General features: G+C 44.9%; 1 protein-coding gene across 1 annotated transcript in view; it reads left to right on the forward strand.

The window, feature by feature from the left end:
* LOC103186247 (dedicator of cytokinesis protein 4) overlaps positions 1-18,255 on the forward strand; it is a 224,151-nt gene that overhangs the window by 71,248 nt on the left and 134,648 nt on the right. The window contains exons 2-6 of the mRNA XM_042335438.1: positions 9,000-9,083; positions 10,691-10,731; positions 11,460-11,515; positions 13,064-13,160; positions 15,361-15,509. Coding sequence (XP_042191372.1) covers positions 9,000-9,083; positions 10,691-10,731; positions 11,460-11,515; positions 13,064-13,160; positions 15,361-15,509 — 427 coding nt within the window. The remainder of the gene's footprint in view (positions 1-8,999; positions 9,084-10,690; positions 10,732-11,459; positions 11,516-13,063; positions 13,161-15,360; positions 15,510-18,255) is intronic.

Consider the following 18,255-nt stretch of genomic DNA (forward strand, 5'->3'; position numbering starts at 1 on the left):
GAGCCTGTGTGCCAGGAAGGGAAATTTTTGCACTTGGTGCATGATTAGCTTGAAAAAAAAGTGCAATATTAAATCAAGCTTATGGCTATATAAACTAGGCTGTGGCTTTATAAATGTACCCGGGCAGATTCAAATCTGACTCACCTACAAGTCTTTTAACTGGACCAAAGAACAAGCCAGGAATTTAAAAGGGAATATTATTATTTTATTATTATGTTACTATGGAGTGCTGTAGTGTAGTGGTTAGCCCACTTGCTTCGCAAGCCAAAGGACCCGGTTCGATTCCCGGCTGTGGCGAAACCTTAGGCAAGTGTCTTTGCTCCACACACCTCTGTTTATCATAATAATAATAATAATAATCCTTGCATTTGATATAGCGCTTTTCACGTCTTCTCGACGTCTCAAAGTGCTTCACGGAATATGCTGTAAAGTAAATTGACCATATATTTGTGGGCGAAACGCGGCAGCCAATTAAGCACAGCAGTGAATTGAAAATAACCAATTTATTATTGTTTTTTGTTTTTTGGAGAGATTATTACCTAGCAGTAAGAAGGAACCCAGTTGTTAATCAATTGGCGGATCACTTTCAGGGGGTAATATCCCTCCCCCCACCCAAAAAAAAAATTTGGTCACTCGATCCACGACTGTTTGTGGGATAGTACTGTGCACAATTAGCTGCCTTGTTTCGCCAACAAAATAGTCAATCCACTTTACAACATATTCGGTGAAGCTCTTTGAGACTTCTCAACGATGTGATAAGGAGTTATATCAAATTCAAGGTTTATTACTATCACAGTAACCCAGATCAGGCTCAATTTCAATGCCAATCACATTCAAATCCCCAAAGAAGCCTTCAAAAGCGACAGTCACTATACTTTAAAGGTATATCCTATGCAGTAATTTGAGATGTCCGCCTCGTGCGAAAGGCATTTCCTGAAACGCAAGGCTACTGAATTATTATACATTCTGCTGGATTGCTTGATGGAACCTTGTGGTGGTAAGCAAAATTGGAGTGGAAGAAACATGCACCTGATTTTCTGTCAGATGGGTCTCTTCCCCCCCAATTGTACAGGGAGTCCGGCTGAGTGATGAAGCATTTTCAGAATTGTCATTCATGTGTGCATAGCCTGAGGCAGTGAATATCAGAGCATTTTAACAAGGTTACAGACACGCCATCAAGTGGCAACGTGGCTGGTAACAGCACAAATGTTGCGTAGCTCACCAAGGGGAAGTCACATGCCAAGCCGTCTGTCAAACAAGCCGAAGGAAGATCTTCTTCCTCACAGTTTGTTCATGCTGAATGTTTGGTATTTTGGAATGCATGCATTTTCCCTCTTTCTCCTTTTCTCTCCCCCCGTCCCAGCCCCTCCACTTCACAGGCTGACAGATGCTGGTTGTCAGCTGGTGTTCAGCTTGCACAGGCTGAAAATTATTCAGGGCCCAATGAATGTTGCTGCCTTGCGCAAACGAACAGGCCGCTCCTGTCCCAGCTGTTGCCTCAGTGATGCTTCATATTCTCGTAACAGTGATTAGCAAACGAGAGGACCTGGGTTCGATTCCCGAGCGGGGTGAAACCTTAGGCAAGTTTCCTTTCTCTACATGCCTCTGTTTATCTAGCAGTAGGTAGGAATCTGGTTGTTAGTCGATTAATGAGTTGCTTTCAAGGGGTAATAATCCCTCCAAAATCCCCCAAATTGGTCAGTCAATCAATCCACCTTTGTTTATGGGATAGAGGTAGCTTTTATGGCGTGGTTGGAAGATGATGGTATGCTTGGGGGGAGGGGGGCAATGAAGGCGTAGAGAAGGAAGGCGTTTTCGAGTCTGGGGCTATAGTTACTGAGGGCTTGGCACCTGATGGTGAACACACTTGTTATGGCTCACTGCACTGCACCCATTTCAGAGCCTCAACATTTTCAGGAACATTGTGGCACAATTCAAACACACATGGAATTTTGGCTTCAGCTTTTAAATCCTCTAAATGGATCAATTAATTGCATACCTGAGAGGTGGGGGGTTGGGGAGGAGTATTCTTAATGAGTATGTTTCCAGTCCAACTCGGAAGGCGGTAGTTCTTGATTTTGTTCTAGAAAATGGGGCTAGTGAGTAATGTGAAGGTGGGGGAGCATCAAGGAAACAGCGACCACAACATTATTAGATTTAATAATAATAATATATAATAATATTAATCCTTACATTTGATATAACATCTTATCACGTGGTTGAGATGTCACAAAGCACTTCACAGCATACTGTATATTGTAAAGTGGATTGACTGTATTCATGGGCAAATCCCGCAGCCAATTGCATACAACTATATCCAACAAACTGTTGTGGATTGAATGGGGGGGAGAGATCACTTCCCCTGGAAAGTGATCCGCCAATCGAATAACAACCAGGTTCTACTGACTGCTAGGTTAACAGAGGCGAGTGGAGTAAAGAAACATGCTTAAGGTTTTGCCCCACCCGGAAATCAAACCTGAGTCCTCTCACTTGCGAGGCGAGCGCGCATCCCAGTATGCTACGAAGCTCCACAATATGTTAATGTAAAACCAAAGGACTCGGAAGCGAGAGTGCTACCAACTGAGCCAGGCTGGCACACAAGACACACGACTCACAGTCCAGATTGAGAATACAGTGCCGCACTGGGGGTGGGTGCACTGTTGCATTGTCAGAGGTTGCGTTGTCACTTTTTGAGTTAGATGTTAAACTGTTTGTCTGTTCATGGATGGACATTAACGATCCCATGGCACGAGTTGAAAAGAGAAGGGATTTTTTCACCGTGTTCCAGCCAACAATCTCCCAGATCAACTGATCATGCGTGGCTTCTGTGCCAGTTGACAAAAAGTGATTGCTGGATGGTTAAGCATGGGTGGTGAGGGGGTTTTGACTTGATCATGTTTAACAGGTACATTTTGTTCTGGTGTAATTGAGCTGCCTGTTGTGTTGGGATTGTGTCTAGTTTTGACCGGTGTCTTAGTCAGCTATTGCTCACTGGTATTGTTTATCAACAATACCTCAGCTCTCTTGGCAAATTTGCAGTGACATTTCTGGCACTTGGCAGCCTGGGGTAAAAGGCTAAATTCTTGACTTTGCTGATCTGTGTTTACTGTGACTCCTTTACACCCGATTTTTATGACACTGTAGATTCCGTTTGCAGGAAGTGCTTTCTTTTTGATTTCAGACCAAACTTCACAGGGATTTTTTAAACGTTTTCTCCAAAGTATTTTGTTCCATGGTGGAATATGTCTGAAGTGGTCTCGGTAGTCTGGTTCCTAAGCCAGTCCTCCAGGGCACTGCTGATAACAGCGCAGCCAGCTGGCTCATCGGCAGGACTTGGAAGGGCAGACCAACCACTGGGGGCAGGGAATCCGTTCACTCAGTTCCTATTAACCCTGCAAGCCATAGCCCTAATGAGTAGGGTGGTGCTAGTTGGGCAAGCAGCGGGAAAACTTGCCGGACACCAATATCAATGGCAAGCTATCGGGTTTTAGCTGGTTAGACTCCAGCAGTACTCCAACGCAATAAGCCTTGGCTCCTGCCAACCTGCACCTACTACTTTCCGGAATTAGGTAAAAGCAGGATGCATCCCTCGAGGGAGAGAGTGTGCATTCCATTCCAACAATCTAATTCTGGGATTTCCATGTGTAGGTGGGATGCATGGAATTCTCAGTTTGGTTTGGATACTCTTAACCATAGTGATGGATTTCGGCATGTGTCAGACACCCGGCTGACCAAAAAAAAATCAAATATTGATCCCACAGAAAGCGAGAATGTTGGTGAAAAAGTTTTGACTGCATTCCTGGGGTTGGAGTGGCAGTTTTTCTGTAATCTTGCTGATGGGATGGGCTTCCTTTGATGTGTTTGTTTCATACATGACAGAGATTTTAGTTTTCAATTTTTGACTCCTAAAAATAACAATCCTTACGTTTGATACAGGATTTTACTGTCAAGTGTAATAGCTTGATTTTGACGGCAAACACAGTACAACAATGTACTGCGGCAATGTAGGCGGCAATGTGCGTACAGCAAAGTCCTATAAACAGCTGTGAATTGAATGACCAATTTTATTTGAGGGATTGTTGGCCTTCTCTTTTTGAATAGTGCCACGGGATATTTTATGTCTACCTGAACAGGCACAGATGAGACCTTGGTTTAATATCTCATTCGAAGAACAACACCTCTAACAATGTAGTGCTCTCCCATCACTTCGCTGGAGCATCAGGCTCAAATACGAGTAGCTAGTTCCAATGTGGGGCTTGATCCTACGAACAAGAGCACTACCAACCTAGCCAGGCTCACACACAGACGGTAGCCCGGATTTGTTTGGCCGTTGCATTTCTCTCTCGCTGTCGGGTGACCTAGATTCCTCTGCACATCCGCATGATTCCCCACACTTGAGACAAGGTGAAAATGCATCTGTACTTTGAGCAGCCTTTTTGCTTCAGTGAGCAGCACTGGGCAGTGCAGTGAATAGTCTTGTGTTTCCTGCAGAATTGAACATTGTCTGCTTGTTGTTTGAGTATGTTGTGGCTGAACATGGGGTGTGGTGGGGGAGGGAAACTCAAGGCTGAGATGAAATAATCGTGAGTGATTTGTTTTTGTTTTGAATTATGAATGCATTGAAGGCACCTTCACACCACATGAACCAACGTTGAGCATTGTTCAAGCTCGCTCATGTGTGATTCCTTTAACTGCTGCTGTTGCTGAGTTCAGTCCGGGGGGAGGGGGGGCAGGGGTCAGCCTTTCCTCCGAAACAATGGGATATAAGAGGCAATGTTGAAATGACTACTTTCTCTCTGTCTTCGTCACTGGCACAATTTTTCACATGGGAACAATTATTTCATGGTATAACTAGATACTTATCAGGGCTTGTCAGCCTGGTGCAGTGGTAGCACTTTAACCACTGAGTTAGAAGGTTGTGGATTCAAGCCCCCCATCGGGACTTGGAATCACACAGTCTAAGCTGAGACACCAATGCAATGTTGGGGGGTGTTGCAATGTCAGAGGTGCCGTCTTTTGGATGATACATTAAACCGAAGTCCCGTCTGCCTATTCAGATGGACATTAAAGATCCCATGGCACTATTCGAAAAGAGAAGGGAGTTTCTCTCATCGTCTTGGCCAAAAATCCCCGAAATAAAATGGGTCACTCACTCCACAACTGTTTGTGGAACATTGCTGTATGCAACGCGGTGCTGCATTTTGTCGACAAAATACAGTCTCTCCACTTTACAATATATTCTATGAAGCACTTTGAGATATCTTAATGACTTGATGAGGCGCTATATCAAATGCAAGGATTATTATTATATTATTATTGTTGATACGCTGCAGTATTGGGAACCAGTTGGTGGATCTGTTGAATGACATGAATAACAAGATGCTGACGCTGACTCGGTTCCACGTGTTCCACACTGACAGCAGATAGTTAGTGGACTGGATGTGGCTGAGAGGAAGCACCAAGAGGCGTTGGATACGTCATGTTGGCACTTATCTCTGGTGAACTGGTCCTGTAGGCATTGCTGTCAGACTCACTCAGTCTGTTGCACTCTTGCCTCCCAGTCAGAAGATTGTGTGTTCAAGCGCCACATCAGATGTTTGAGTTCACAGTCTAAGCTGATACTCCAGTGGTGTGCTGGGGTGGAGCACCACATTGTTGGTGGTGCGGTCCTTCGGATGAGATGTTAAAACCGAGCTTAGGTCTACCTGTTCAGGTGAATGTTAAATATAAGGCACAATTTCAAAAGAGAAGGGAGTTGCTACTGGTTTTGTCCACAAAATACAGTCTCTCCACTTTACAATATATTCTATGAAGCACTTTGAGATATCTTAATGACTTGATGAGGCGCTATATCAAATGCAAGGATTATTATTATATTATTATTGTTGATACGCTGCAGTATTGGGAACCAGTTGGTGGATCTGTTGAATGACATGAATAACAAGATGCTGACGCTGACTCGGTTCCTACTGGCCAATAAATCCCCACAAATAAAAATTAGTCACTCATTCCTTGGCTGTTGATGGGACATTACCCAGGCCAATACAATAACAAAATTACATTTGTGTAGCGCCTTTCACGTCAAGAGGACGTCCCATGGCGCTGGACTGCCAGAGTTTCAGACCAGAGCTGGAGGTCGGGATTGGGGAGGGTAGGGGGGGGAAGCAGAGTGATCGAAAACACGGTCGAAGAGGAGGGTCTTGAGGTGGGTCTTGAAGGAGACAAGAGAGGGGCTGCAGGGAGGGACTCTGAGATGGAGTTTCAGAAGGGTGTGCAGAGTGGCAGAAGGCCTGCCCACCAATGGTGGGGTGGGCAAGGCGGGGGACGTGAAACAGGCCGGAGCCCGCTGAGCAGAGGGATCTGACAGGATGGTAGGGTGTTAGGTGGTTGCAGATGTGGGGGGTGGGGAGCAAGACCATGGAGGGCTTTGAAAGTGAGGACCAGGATCTTGAACTGTATCTTGAACTGATGGGAAACCAGTGGAGTCGGGCGAGGATGGGGGTGATAGGGTCACAGAGCCTAGTGCGGGAGAAGACACGGGCTGCAGAGTTCTGGATGATCTGCAGCCTATAGAGGGAGGAGTTGGGAGGCCGACAATCAAGGAGTTTACATAGTCAAACCTTGATGTTATGAATGCGTGTATGAGGGTATTAGCGGCCTACGGTGTGAGCCAGTGGCAGAGCTGGGCAATGTTGTAGATGTGGGGGAAGGCAGAGTAGGTCATGGCATGGATGTGGGGTAGACAGGATAGTTGAGGGTCAAATAAGACACCAAGGCTTAGTAAGGTGGAGTGTGCAACCATGGATGGTGATGCTGTCAGTGCCTGAGGTGAGGAGGCGCTGGCGGGAGCCAATCAGGAGAGCCTCGGTCTTGTTGACGTTCAATTGAAGAAAGTTAGGTCTCATCCAGGACTTGATGTCTGACAGACAGTCTGTCAGAGCAGCAGTGGCCCTGGAGTCGATGGTGGAGGCAGAGGGATAGAATTGGGTGTCATCAATTCAGGGAATGGCGGGAGAGGAAGGAGAAAATAGAAAAGTGCAATAGAGAACTGCAGAAATATTTGCCCCAAATGCTGGGGATTTTTGACAAATTTTGTGGGAAATTGCGGGGAGTTGATTGGTGCTATTGAGATATATTTTACTGCCAACCTACATTTTTTCACTTTATTGATGAAAACTAAACATGAGGAAATAACACATATTAGATGCAAAAAAAAATATTTCTTCTTTGACAAAAACTGGGGGGATGGGTGGGGGGGAGGAACGACGCACTAGCACAGGCCCGAAGGCATGGAGATCCGTCAAAAAACAGGCGCTCAGGACCAGTGTCCTGACTGGGGCTACAGAAGGTCGCCACCTCCTGCCTCTCAGAGCCCACCACTGCATACAGACACAGAGACAGAGACTCAGAGAGAGACACACACATTCACAGACACACACTCATTAGACGTAAAGAGACATACACACACAGACAGAGGAGAGAAAGATACACATACACACAGACATATAGACACACGCATAAACACACGCATGTAGAAGAGACACACACAGAAACTCACATAGAGACACTCACATACACAAATACATAGAGAGACACACAAACACTAACAGAGAGAGACACACAGACACTCATACACAAACACAGACAGAGAGACACAGAAAATCACAATAGCGGGGTCTTTAAGTGGTGTTTATAGCTGGGGTGTTTATAACAGGGTTTGTTTATAGCGGGGGGTTGTTTATAGTGGGGGTGTTTAAAGCGGGGGTGGTGTTTATGGCGGGGGGTGTTTATAGTGGGGCTGATGTTTATAGCTGGGATGTTTATAGTGGAGGGATTGTTTATAGTGTGGGATGTTTTTAGGGGGTGTTTATAATGGGGATGTTTATAACGGGGTGTTTATAGCGGGGGGTGTTTATAGGGAGATGTTTATAACAGGGGTGTTTATAATGGGGGTGTTTATAGTGGGTGTGTTTATAGTGGTGGAATGGTTTATAGTGGGGGGTGTTCATAGGGGGTGTTTATAGCGGCGATGTTTATGCAGGGGCTGTTTCTAACGGGGGTGTTTATAATGGGGGTGTTTATAGCGGGGTTGTGTTTATAGTGGGGGTGGTGTTTACAGCAGGGGGTGTTTATAGTGGAGGGATTGTTTATAGCAGGGGGTGTTTATAGTGGAGGGATTGTTTATAGCAGGGGGTGTTTATAGTGGAGGGATTGTTTATAGCAGGGGGTGTTTATAGTGGAGGGATTGTTTATAGCGGGTGGGGGTTTATAGCGGGTGGGGGGTGCGTTGTTTATAATCGATTCCTCGGAAAATTTGCAGCTGCACTTTTCTATTGGCCCAAGACATTGCTGTGTGTAATTGGCTCCCGCGTTCGCCAACTTTGCAGTGAAACTCTGTGAAGAGCTTTGAGAAGTCTTCTTAATGGGAAAGGGCCCGTATCAAATACAAGGACAATTCTAATCATTATAAAAAGTTGAAATTACAAAAAAATGAATATCCTTGCATCTGATATAGCATCTGATCACATCGTCGATGGCCAATTTATCAGCGTGGGACTCGCGGAGTACTGTAGTGTATTGGTTAGAGCATTCAGCTCACAAGCGAGAGAACCTAGGTCCTATGGCACTATTCAAAAATAGAAGGGAGTTTCTCTCAATGGCCTGGCCAGCAATCCCTCACATAAAATTCAAAAATTCACTAAATAGCGGTTTGTGGGACGTGGCTATGTGCAAATTGTTTACCTTGTTTGCCTACAAAATAAACAGTCACTCACTCCACTCAACAGAGAAACTCTGAAGTGCTTTGAGACCTTTTGACATGATAACTCACTGTGTGAAATGCAAGGGTTATTTTTAACTTTGGAAGTGTAGAATCCAAATACACCGTGTTGAAATGCGTAGCAGTATATATGTATTTTGGAAGAATTTTTCATTGCTGGAGTTTTTCTCCCTTTGACGGTGTGCCAGCACTTCATTAACCAGCTCTGACTCTGTTCTAGTGATATCCAGTTTTCGGGGTACAGTTCCTCACGGTTTGCCATTGGAAGTCGGAGATACCGTTCAAATCCTGGAAAAATGCAACGGTGAGTTTCAGAATGCCATTGTTTTCATCGCCACAATCAGAACAAATTGTATTTGTACAGCGCTTTTCACTTTGGGAGGATGTCTCAAGCCTCTGGACAGTGAGGAGTTTACAACCGAGCTGGAGTCAGGACGGGTCCAGAGTAGGGGGTGTTGGTGAGAAAATCATCAAAGGTACGTCATTTTCTAACTGTCTCGAAGAGAAAGCTCTTGAGATGGGCCTTGAAGGAAGCAAGGGAGGAGGCTAGGCGAAAGCCTCCAGGATAAGAGTTTCAGAGGGTGGAGGCAGAATGCCTGAAGGCCCAACCGCCAATGGTGGGGTGGGCAGGGCGGGGGAATGTGGAGCAGGCCAGTGCCCACCGAGTGGAGGGAGTGGTGGTTGGGGAAAGATCTTGAGTTGGACAGCCTGTTCTTCAGATGTAAGCTTGCCTGAATCACCGTGTGTATAGCGTGTCATTTTTACAGTAGTATTTTGTTGTAATGGTTTTTAGATTTCCAGTAAATGTTATTCTTAAAAATCATTGATGTTTGCCAACATCATTTTTCTTTCTAATTTTACAACCTTTTAGACTTGCCTTAGAAGAGATTTTTGTATGTGCACGTAAATTGTATGTGTGTGTGTGTGTGTGTGCACATACGCACTCAACAAATGTTTGTTGTGACTATGAGGGATTCCAGACTGACCTGGCCTCTCCCTCCGCTTGGCTGACTCTGGCCTTCCCCGTTCCCCGCCCTGCACTGACAGCATCAGCATGCATGGTTGCACGCTCCACCTCACCAAGCCAGTTAGGAGCCTGGGTGTCTTGTTCGACCCTCAACTGTCCTTTCTCCCCCATATCCGTGCCTCTGCCTTCCATCACCTCCGTAACATTGCCCGGCTCTGCCACTGTCTGAACCCTCAGGCCGCCGAAACCCTCAAACATGCATTCCTAACCTCAAGGCTCGACTATGGAAACTCCCTGCTTGTCGGCCTCCCCAACTTTTCCCTCCACAAGCTGCAGATCATCCAGAACTCTACAGCTCTTGCTCTCTTCCGCACTAGGCTCCGTGACCCCATCACGCCCACCCTCGCCTGGCTCCTCTGGAGGGATGGCTCCATCCCTCAGAAGATAGAATTCAAAATCCTCGTCCTCACTTTGAAGGCCCTCCACAACCTTGTCCCCACCTATCTCTCTAACCTGCTAATCCCCGATCAACCTGTCTGCTCCCTCCGTTCAGCAGGCTGCGGCCTGCTCCAGGTCTCCTACTCGACTTGTTACACTCGACTCATCTGCAACAGAAAATAAAAATTCATTGTATAAAAAAAATCAGTGGGTAACAGAACTTTGTAAACACCTTTTTCATCTAGCAACTTCTATGCTCCAATATTCCTATGTTTGCTAAGATGTTCGTTTGTGGGCCCGTTCAGCCTTATCACTGAATTACGTCTGAATTAATTGGATTGAAATCCCTGGTTTATGCAATCTATTTGCATTATTAATGTTTTGTAGCGAACATCACAGTTAATAGCTATTGACACATGCAGCACTTGCTATGCAGGGGCAGTGTTCTCACTGCTGTTAGAAAGCCAGTACTGACGCTTGTTTTCTCTATGTCTCTTTCTCCTCAGGCTGGTATAGAGGATTCGTGTTGAAAAATCACAGCACAAAGGTATGTATATCTACGTTTCCAGATTTGGCGGCTGAACATCTTGCCACATGTGCTCCACGATGGTGCAGCGAGTGTCAGTGCTTCACTCCTGATGGGTTTGTTCTGAAGTGAGGACAGTTTATGTTTTTGTGGGGTCAGCTGGGTGATTGACACATGCAGAAACCCATCCTGTGCTTAAGAGTCTCCAAACCAAGCTGAGAATTCCATGAATCCCACCTACACATGGAAATCCCAGAGATACATTGTTGGGATGGAATGCGCGTTCTCTCCCTGGAGGGACACATCCTACTTACCTAATTTCAGAACGTATTTGGCGAAGGTTGGCAAGAGCCAAAGCTTGGGGACCCCATAGAGTGGGTTGGGGTAACTGCTTGAGTCTAACCAGTTAAAACCTCTTAGCTTGTATGAAAAGCCGCTCAATCTTTGCTAGCAACCTGTTCCAGCTGTATATTGCCCTCCATGCAGAGAGGCAGTTCTCGACATTTTTGAGCAAAACGTTGCTCTTCACAGTGGTGAACGTGTGTGTGCCCACTTGTTCTGATGCCTTGGTGTTGCTGAGAGAGTGTAGCTGCAGGTCAAGTCTGCATCGCACAGTCACTGTCCATCAAGGCTTGTCCCCAAATAAAGTCATGCCAAGTTCCCAAAGCACCAAATGTGATAAACAACCATAGGAAATAACATAACATTCGCCCTCAGCCCCTCCTCACTTTCTCTCTCTTTTCACAAAGGGTATTTTCCCCGCTTCCTACATTCACCTGAAAAATGCCAATGTCAAGAACCGAGGGTAAGTCTGCTGATGTTCAGGGCACGACAGTCTTGATGGGATTTAGGAATGTTGATTTTAAAGCTCTCCACAACCTTGCTGCTCCCCATCTCAGTGACATGCTAACCCCATACCGACCTGTCCGCTCACGGGGCTTTGGCCTGCTCTATGTCCCCTGCCCTGCTCGACCCACCATTGGCAATTGGGTCTTCAGCCTCCCTGCCCCCACCCTTTGGAACTCCATCCCACAATCCCTCCGCCTTGCCCCCCCTTTGTCTCCTTGAAGACCTGTCTCAAGATCTTCCTCGACCGCGCTTTTGGTCACCCTCCTACTCCTACCCTCCTTGCCCTCTACCCCTCCTGATCCCAACCCCCAGCTCGGTTACAAATCCTTGACCGTCCAGCACTTTGGTACGTCCTCCCAATGTGAAAGGCGATTTACAAATGTAATTTGTTGTTGTTGATGCTTTGCTCCCTGCAGTTCCCAGGTTAAATTCCTACAGGAATTCCCAGATTACATTGCCCTGCTGCCATTGGGAAGATTTTGTTTTTGGAACATTCTCGCGGAAAAAAAATCTTCCATAACAATTCAGGAAGCGTTTATACATTGTGATCCAATGAGCTGCTTGAATCTTTCCAAAAAAAAATTGGTCAACCGGTCTGACAAATGCGGAAATACGTCACCGTGCTTAAGAGTCAGCAAATATCTTTTCATAATCCCACTTACAAATGCAAATTCCAAAGATAGTTTTTTGCAATGGAATGCACACTCTCTTCTGGAAATTCTGGAAAGAATTAGGCGCAGGTTGGCAAGAGCCAAGGCTTGGGGACCACAGAGTCTGTGTTGGGGTAACTGCTGGAATCTAACCAGCTGAAACCACATAGCTTGCCATTGATATCGCTGTCTAGCAAGCTTTCCGCTACTTGTGCAGCTATGACCATCCTACTCGTTTGGGCCTTGGCTTGCCGGGTTAACCTCAATAGCCTGAAATCACGACTAGCTCCTGGTGGGGATTCAGACATCACAAGAAGATCGGATCCACTTTTGACTCCAGAGCAGCTTCCAGGGTCAGCAGTCACAGTCCTGCACCACATCCACAGATCAGACTAAAGAGTGCCCAACTACAGGGCGTTCACGAAGTCCTGTTACCCGATGTTTTTTTCCTACGGTGCACTGACCCACAACTGAAACGTATGGAATTAATTGTTTCAGTACAAGTGTTTAACTGTATTTAGATGTCCAGAGGATTGGTGCGAGCATCATCATTTTCATGGCCGATAATGATCCGTCGCCATGTTTGGTGCAACATTTTGTGTAATATGGATGTAGTGACGAGGACGTGGTATCAGACATGTGAAAAACCTGTACATTTCTGAGGTTGTTGTTTGAGCACATGATAATGCCTCATCACTGTCACAGCCTGGAATGGGAAAATGATGCACTATTGTCAGGGAACTAGATCGGGAGGAGATGCATTGGAGGCAGGGAATGCCTGCATTTTAATTTGATGCAGGCGTGTCTCAAAATGTGCACCGTTCAGATCACATGTGCTCCTTTTCATACTGCAGACAATTCGAGACGGTCATTCCAACAGAAGACACTGTCATCACAGAAATGACAGGAACGTTAAGAGAATGGGGGACAATGTGGAAACAGCTCTATGTGGTAAGGATACATTTTTTAAAATTTATTTTGTAAAGTAGCTTAGACCGTACCCTGCAATCAGGGCATCAATACAACAGCTGTCTATTGTTGTATATGTGAAACCACACAGCATCAACCAAAATCAGCATCAGGCAAGTTTTGTGAAGCGCTGACTTGCCTTAATCGGTTATTGTATTTGTTGGTTATTTATTGTAGAAGTTAGAACAACCAACTCTCTGCCTGATACAAAATCCCATTTCGAGGCACAGTATTTGACCTTAGTGTATTTCTCATCAAGGAGTCCTGTAGCTCAGTGGTTAGAGCACTCGCTTTGTAAGCGAGAGACCTGAGTTCAATTCCAGGCAGGGCAAGTTTCCTTACTCCACACGCCTAATAATAATCCCTCCAAAAACAATAATAAATTGGTCATTTTCAATCTACGACTGTTTGTGTGGACGTTGCTGTGCGCAATTGGCTGCCGCATTCGCCCACAAATATACAGTCAATTCACTTTACAGTCTGTTCTGTGAAGCGTTTTGGGACATCCTCCCGATGTGAAAAACCCTAAATCAAATGCAAGGATTATTATTATTATCAAGGTTGGCCTACAAAAATGAACAGGGGCTACTGCAGAGAGCTGACTGAATTCCGACATTCTGTTGCCAAACGTTTCACCCTGGAGCTAATTCAGCTCCAAGGAAACCCTGCTAAGGAGGTCAGGATGATATCTTTCCTTGAGCTGCTGGGATTCCTGGATTGTCACTAGCTATATAAATGATTCAGATCACACACAGGAGTCCAGCATTGCTATTTTGATTCACAGGCTGTTGCAGCTCTTTTAACAAGCTGTGGAGACTGCCTGATTTGTGTGACAAATAAGGAAAAGGCTATTTGATTTTTAAAAAAATGTTTTTATTTTTTTGTCAGACAATTTACACACAAGTATCCCACAAACAGCCAACAAGCGAATTACCAATTTTTAATTGAATGATTGTTTGGCTGAATTACATTCTGATCAGACATTATCAATACAATTCTCTGATCCTCTGATCTCGCACCACATGTTTTGTTGAGCCACATGTTAATTTCTAACCATAATTAAAACCAAATTGATCACTCTGTTAATTTTTTTTCTCCTGCACCAATTGTAAAATAATCATAATACATCATAATACAAATAATATGATTTGACATAGCATTTGTCATAGCACCCAATCACATTGTCGAGATGAATCAAATCACTTTACAGGATATGCTGTGTAAGTGGTCTGACTGTGATTTGTGGGCGAATGTGGCAGCCAACTTACACACAATTTGTCCGCAGTTTATCAATTGGAACTTCTGATGCCCTTCAGCCCTGAATCCCCACTTACCAATCTTTGTGTGCAGTTGTCTCCTGATCATGTCTAGATCATTGATGTTGAATGATTTTCACCACCTTCCCGAGCACCAACAACAACAAGATTACATTTGTATAGCGCCTTTCACATCGGGAGGACGTCCCAATTGTGTGTGGATGCGACTGGAGAGAAGACAGTTGGGTGATGGTGTGTGGTTTGCCCAAGGATTTGTAAATTACGGTTTTTGCAGGTCATATTGCAGGTTGTTGGTTGGGGGTCACTTGTGTGAGTGGCGGGGGGGTGGGTGGGGGTGATTACTCCAACTTGCAGATATGCCTGAAAAGACATATTCACAAATCCTGTCATGAATAACGCACATGAAGTGATGTGGGAGGCCCGTAGCGTAGTAGCACTTGCCTCGCAAGAGAGAAGACCTGGGTTCGATTCCCTGGCAGTATGAAACCTCAGACAAGTTTCCTCACTCCACACTCCTCTGTTTACCTACCAGTAAGTCGGAACCCAACTGTTAGCTGATTGGCAGATCGCTTTCCGGGGTAATAAACCCCCCCCAAAAGCAATTTCACTCAATCAGGACTGTTTGTGGGACACTGCTGTTCACAATTGGCTGCCACGTATTATCCACAAAATACACAGTCAATCCACTTTGCAGTATATTCTGTGAAGAGCTTTGAGACATCTCAACAACATGATAACACTCCATATGAAATGCAAGGATTATTATTTTTATTATTAATATTATTGCATGCAGTTTCCTCCATTTGTGAGATGTTCAGTGATTATAATGTGATTTCCCTCCTCATATCTCAAATATCGAAATATCTCAAATTTAACCTTGTCCCTTTCCTCTTTGCATTGAACAGAGAAACGAAGGGGATTTGTTCCACAGGCTGTGGCACGTGATGAATGAGCTGCTTGACCTTCGGAGGCAGGTGCTTGTTGGACATCTCACACGTGACAGGATGAAGGATGTGAAACGTCACATCACCGCGCGCCTGGACTGGGGCAATGAGCAAGTATCTTTCCCGTCACGTCTATGTTTTGTCTCTCTCTCTCTGTCTCTCTCGCTCCGCTGCAGCTTTAATATTCTCCACAGGTTTAGAATCGAACACTGTAGAATGCATGTCATTTGCACTGTATTACTGCATATGGGGTGACGTGAACGGAAGTAGAAAAACAGTTGGGTGAATTGATGTCCATACCAACTCAGTGGCACATCAAACAACCTTGATGCACCGCCATCATTTAATAATAGTAATAAAAATAATCCTTACATTTGATTCAGTGCCTTATCGTGCCAATGAGACGTTTCAAAGTGCTTCACATACACTGTAAATTGGATTGACTGTATATTTTGTGAGCGAAATGTGGCAGCCAATTTGCGCACAGCAATGTCCCACAAACAGAATGGGCAATTTTTTAATTGGGGATTTGTTGGCCAGGAAACCGAGAGAGAAACTCCCTTCTCTTTTTGAATTGTGCCATTAACATCCACCTGAACAGACAGACGTTTAATCTGAAGGATGGCACCTCTGAAATGCAAGCCCCTCCCCCCCCCCCCCCCCCCGTCCAGCACTGCATTGGAGTGTCAGATTAGTTTATGCAATTGCAAGTCCCACCGTAGGGCTTGAGCCCACAACCATCTGACTCAGATGCGAGTGTTACCACTGCCAGGCTGACGGAAATGGAAGAATGATAGTCTGCCATTGCTTTGTACGAGCTGTGCGATCTTGGGTTCCTCTAAACTGCAATCAATACTCTGAGATGCTCTGGCCAGGTGCAATTACAGGTTCCAAAGTTTGTAGAGGTTTCGTGTCAATTGAAAGGTTTCTCGGCTCTGCTGGCTCGATCCACATCGGATCAAATCTGAGATCATCACAATCTCATTCAAATCCCTCCACAGCTGCATCTCTGCCATCTGACTGCCCAGCCGCTCCCTCTGCTTAGGGAACACTGTCTTGCGTCCTGTCCTCCGTCTGATCCAGGAGCTCCCCCCAACATTGTACTCCCGTCATTTGACCTGTTTAATTTTAAATCTTAATTTTAATGTTACCACGCGCCTCTGTTAACCTAGCAGTAATTAGGAACCAGGTTGTTAGTCGATTGGCGAAACGATTTCCTGGGTAATAATCCATGACTGTTTGTGGGACACTGCTGAGTGATCCACATTTGCCATGTTTGCAAACATGGGCTGATGCTTTTCACCCCAAAATACACAGTCAATCCACTTTACAATACATTCTGTGAGGTGCTTTGAAGTGTCTGGATGACGTATAAGGCACTTTATCAAATGCAAGGATTGTTATTGTTATGATTATGCCAGCTATCTCTGATTGTTGGCTAATTTCTCACTCCTGCTTCACCATCCTGTTTCACATCTACCACCCCAACTTCAGAGGTTGGATTTTCAGCGTTTCTGCCCCCACTCTCTGGAATTCCATCCAAGATTCCCTTTGACTCAAGTTTAGAATGTTGAGGAGTGATCTGATTGAGATGTTTAAAACAATAAAGGGATTTGATAGGGAAGATACAGAGAAACTAGTTCCTCTGGTGGGGAATCGAGAACAAGGGACATCATCTTAAAATTAGCACTAGGCCATTTAGGACTGAAATTAGGAAGCAGTTTTTCACACAAAGGGTAGTGTAAATCTAGAACTCTCTGCCCCAAAAGGCTGTGGTTGCTGGATCGATTGAAATTTTCAAGATTTTGGACAACAATGCACCAAATTTTAAATGGATATGGAGCAAAGGCAGATAAATGGACTTAAGGTACAGCCTTGATCTAACAGAATGGCGGAACAGGTTGAAAGAGCTGAAAGGCCTATTCGAGTTTAGAAGGTTGACTCAAATTTAGAAGGTTGAGGAATAATCTGATTGAGGTGTTTAAAACAATAAACATCTATGACTCGCCCCTCCCTTGCCTCCTTCAAGGTCCACCACAAGACCTTTTTGACTGCGTTTTCAGCCATCTTTCCCCTCTCCTCACCCCCCTTGCCCCTTCACACCCCTCCCCACACCCCTCTTGCTCCTGATACTCCTCCCCGCCCCAGCTCGGGTGCAAATCTTAGATTGTCCAGCATCTTGGGAAGCCCTCCCAATGTAAAAGGTGCTATATAAATGTATATTTGTATTGTTTTCCATCTCCTTGATCTTGGACACTTGCTGAAAGGAATTACAACAGCAACAACAACAAAATTACATTTGTATAGTCCCTTTCAGGACTTTAGGAGGTCCCAAGACGCTGAAATTGAATCAATACTCGAAGATATGACGGAAGAGAAAGGAAATGGGATTGGAGTGGTGGATAGAATAGGGGCTAGCACAGTGCACAAATATACAAATATTCGCCCACAAATATACAGTCAATTCACTTTACTGCATATACTGTGAAGCGCTTTGAGACGTCTAGAAGACATGAAAAGCGCTATATCAAGTGCAAGGAATATTATTATTATTATTGCAGGCATGATAAACCAAATAATCTTGATTTAAAATATCTTCAACTAAACTGGCTCTTTTTGTGCAGGTTATTCTGTCTCTGTAATTCTGTTCAGTGCAATGCTCCATTGGCATTTGCTTGGTTCAGTTGACAGCACTCTAACCTCTGAGTCAGTTGTGGGTTGGAGGCCATTGCTGGAACAATTCAGACTCCCCTTTTGACGTTCATTCATATGAGACATTAAACCAGGCTCTCATCTGCCTGTTCAAGTGGATGTTAAAGATCCCATGGCAGTATGTGAAAAGAGAAGGGAGTTTCT

Source organism: Callorhinchus milii, unplaced genomic scaffold (genome assembly GCF_018977255.1).
Source record: "Callorhinchus milii isolate IMCB2004 unplaced genomic scaffold, IMCB_Cmil_1.0 Scaffold5, whole genome shotgun sequence".
In the NCBI taxonomy this organism is placed as follows: domain Eukaryota; kingdom Metazoa; phylum Chordata; class Chondrichthyes; order Chimaeriformes; family Callorhinchidae; genus Callorhinchus; species Callorhinchus milii.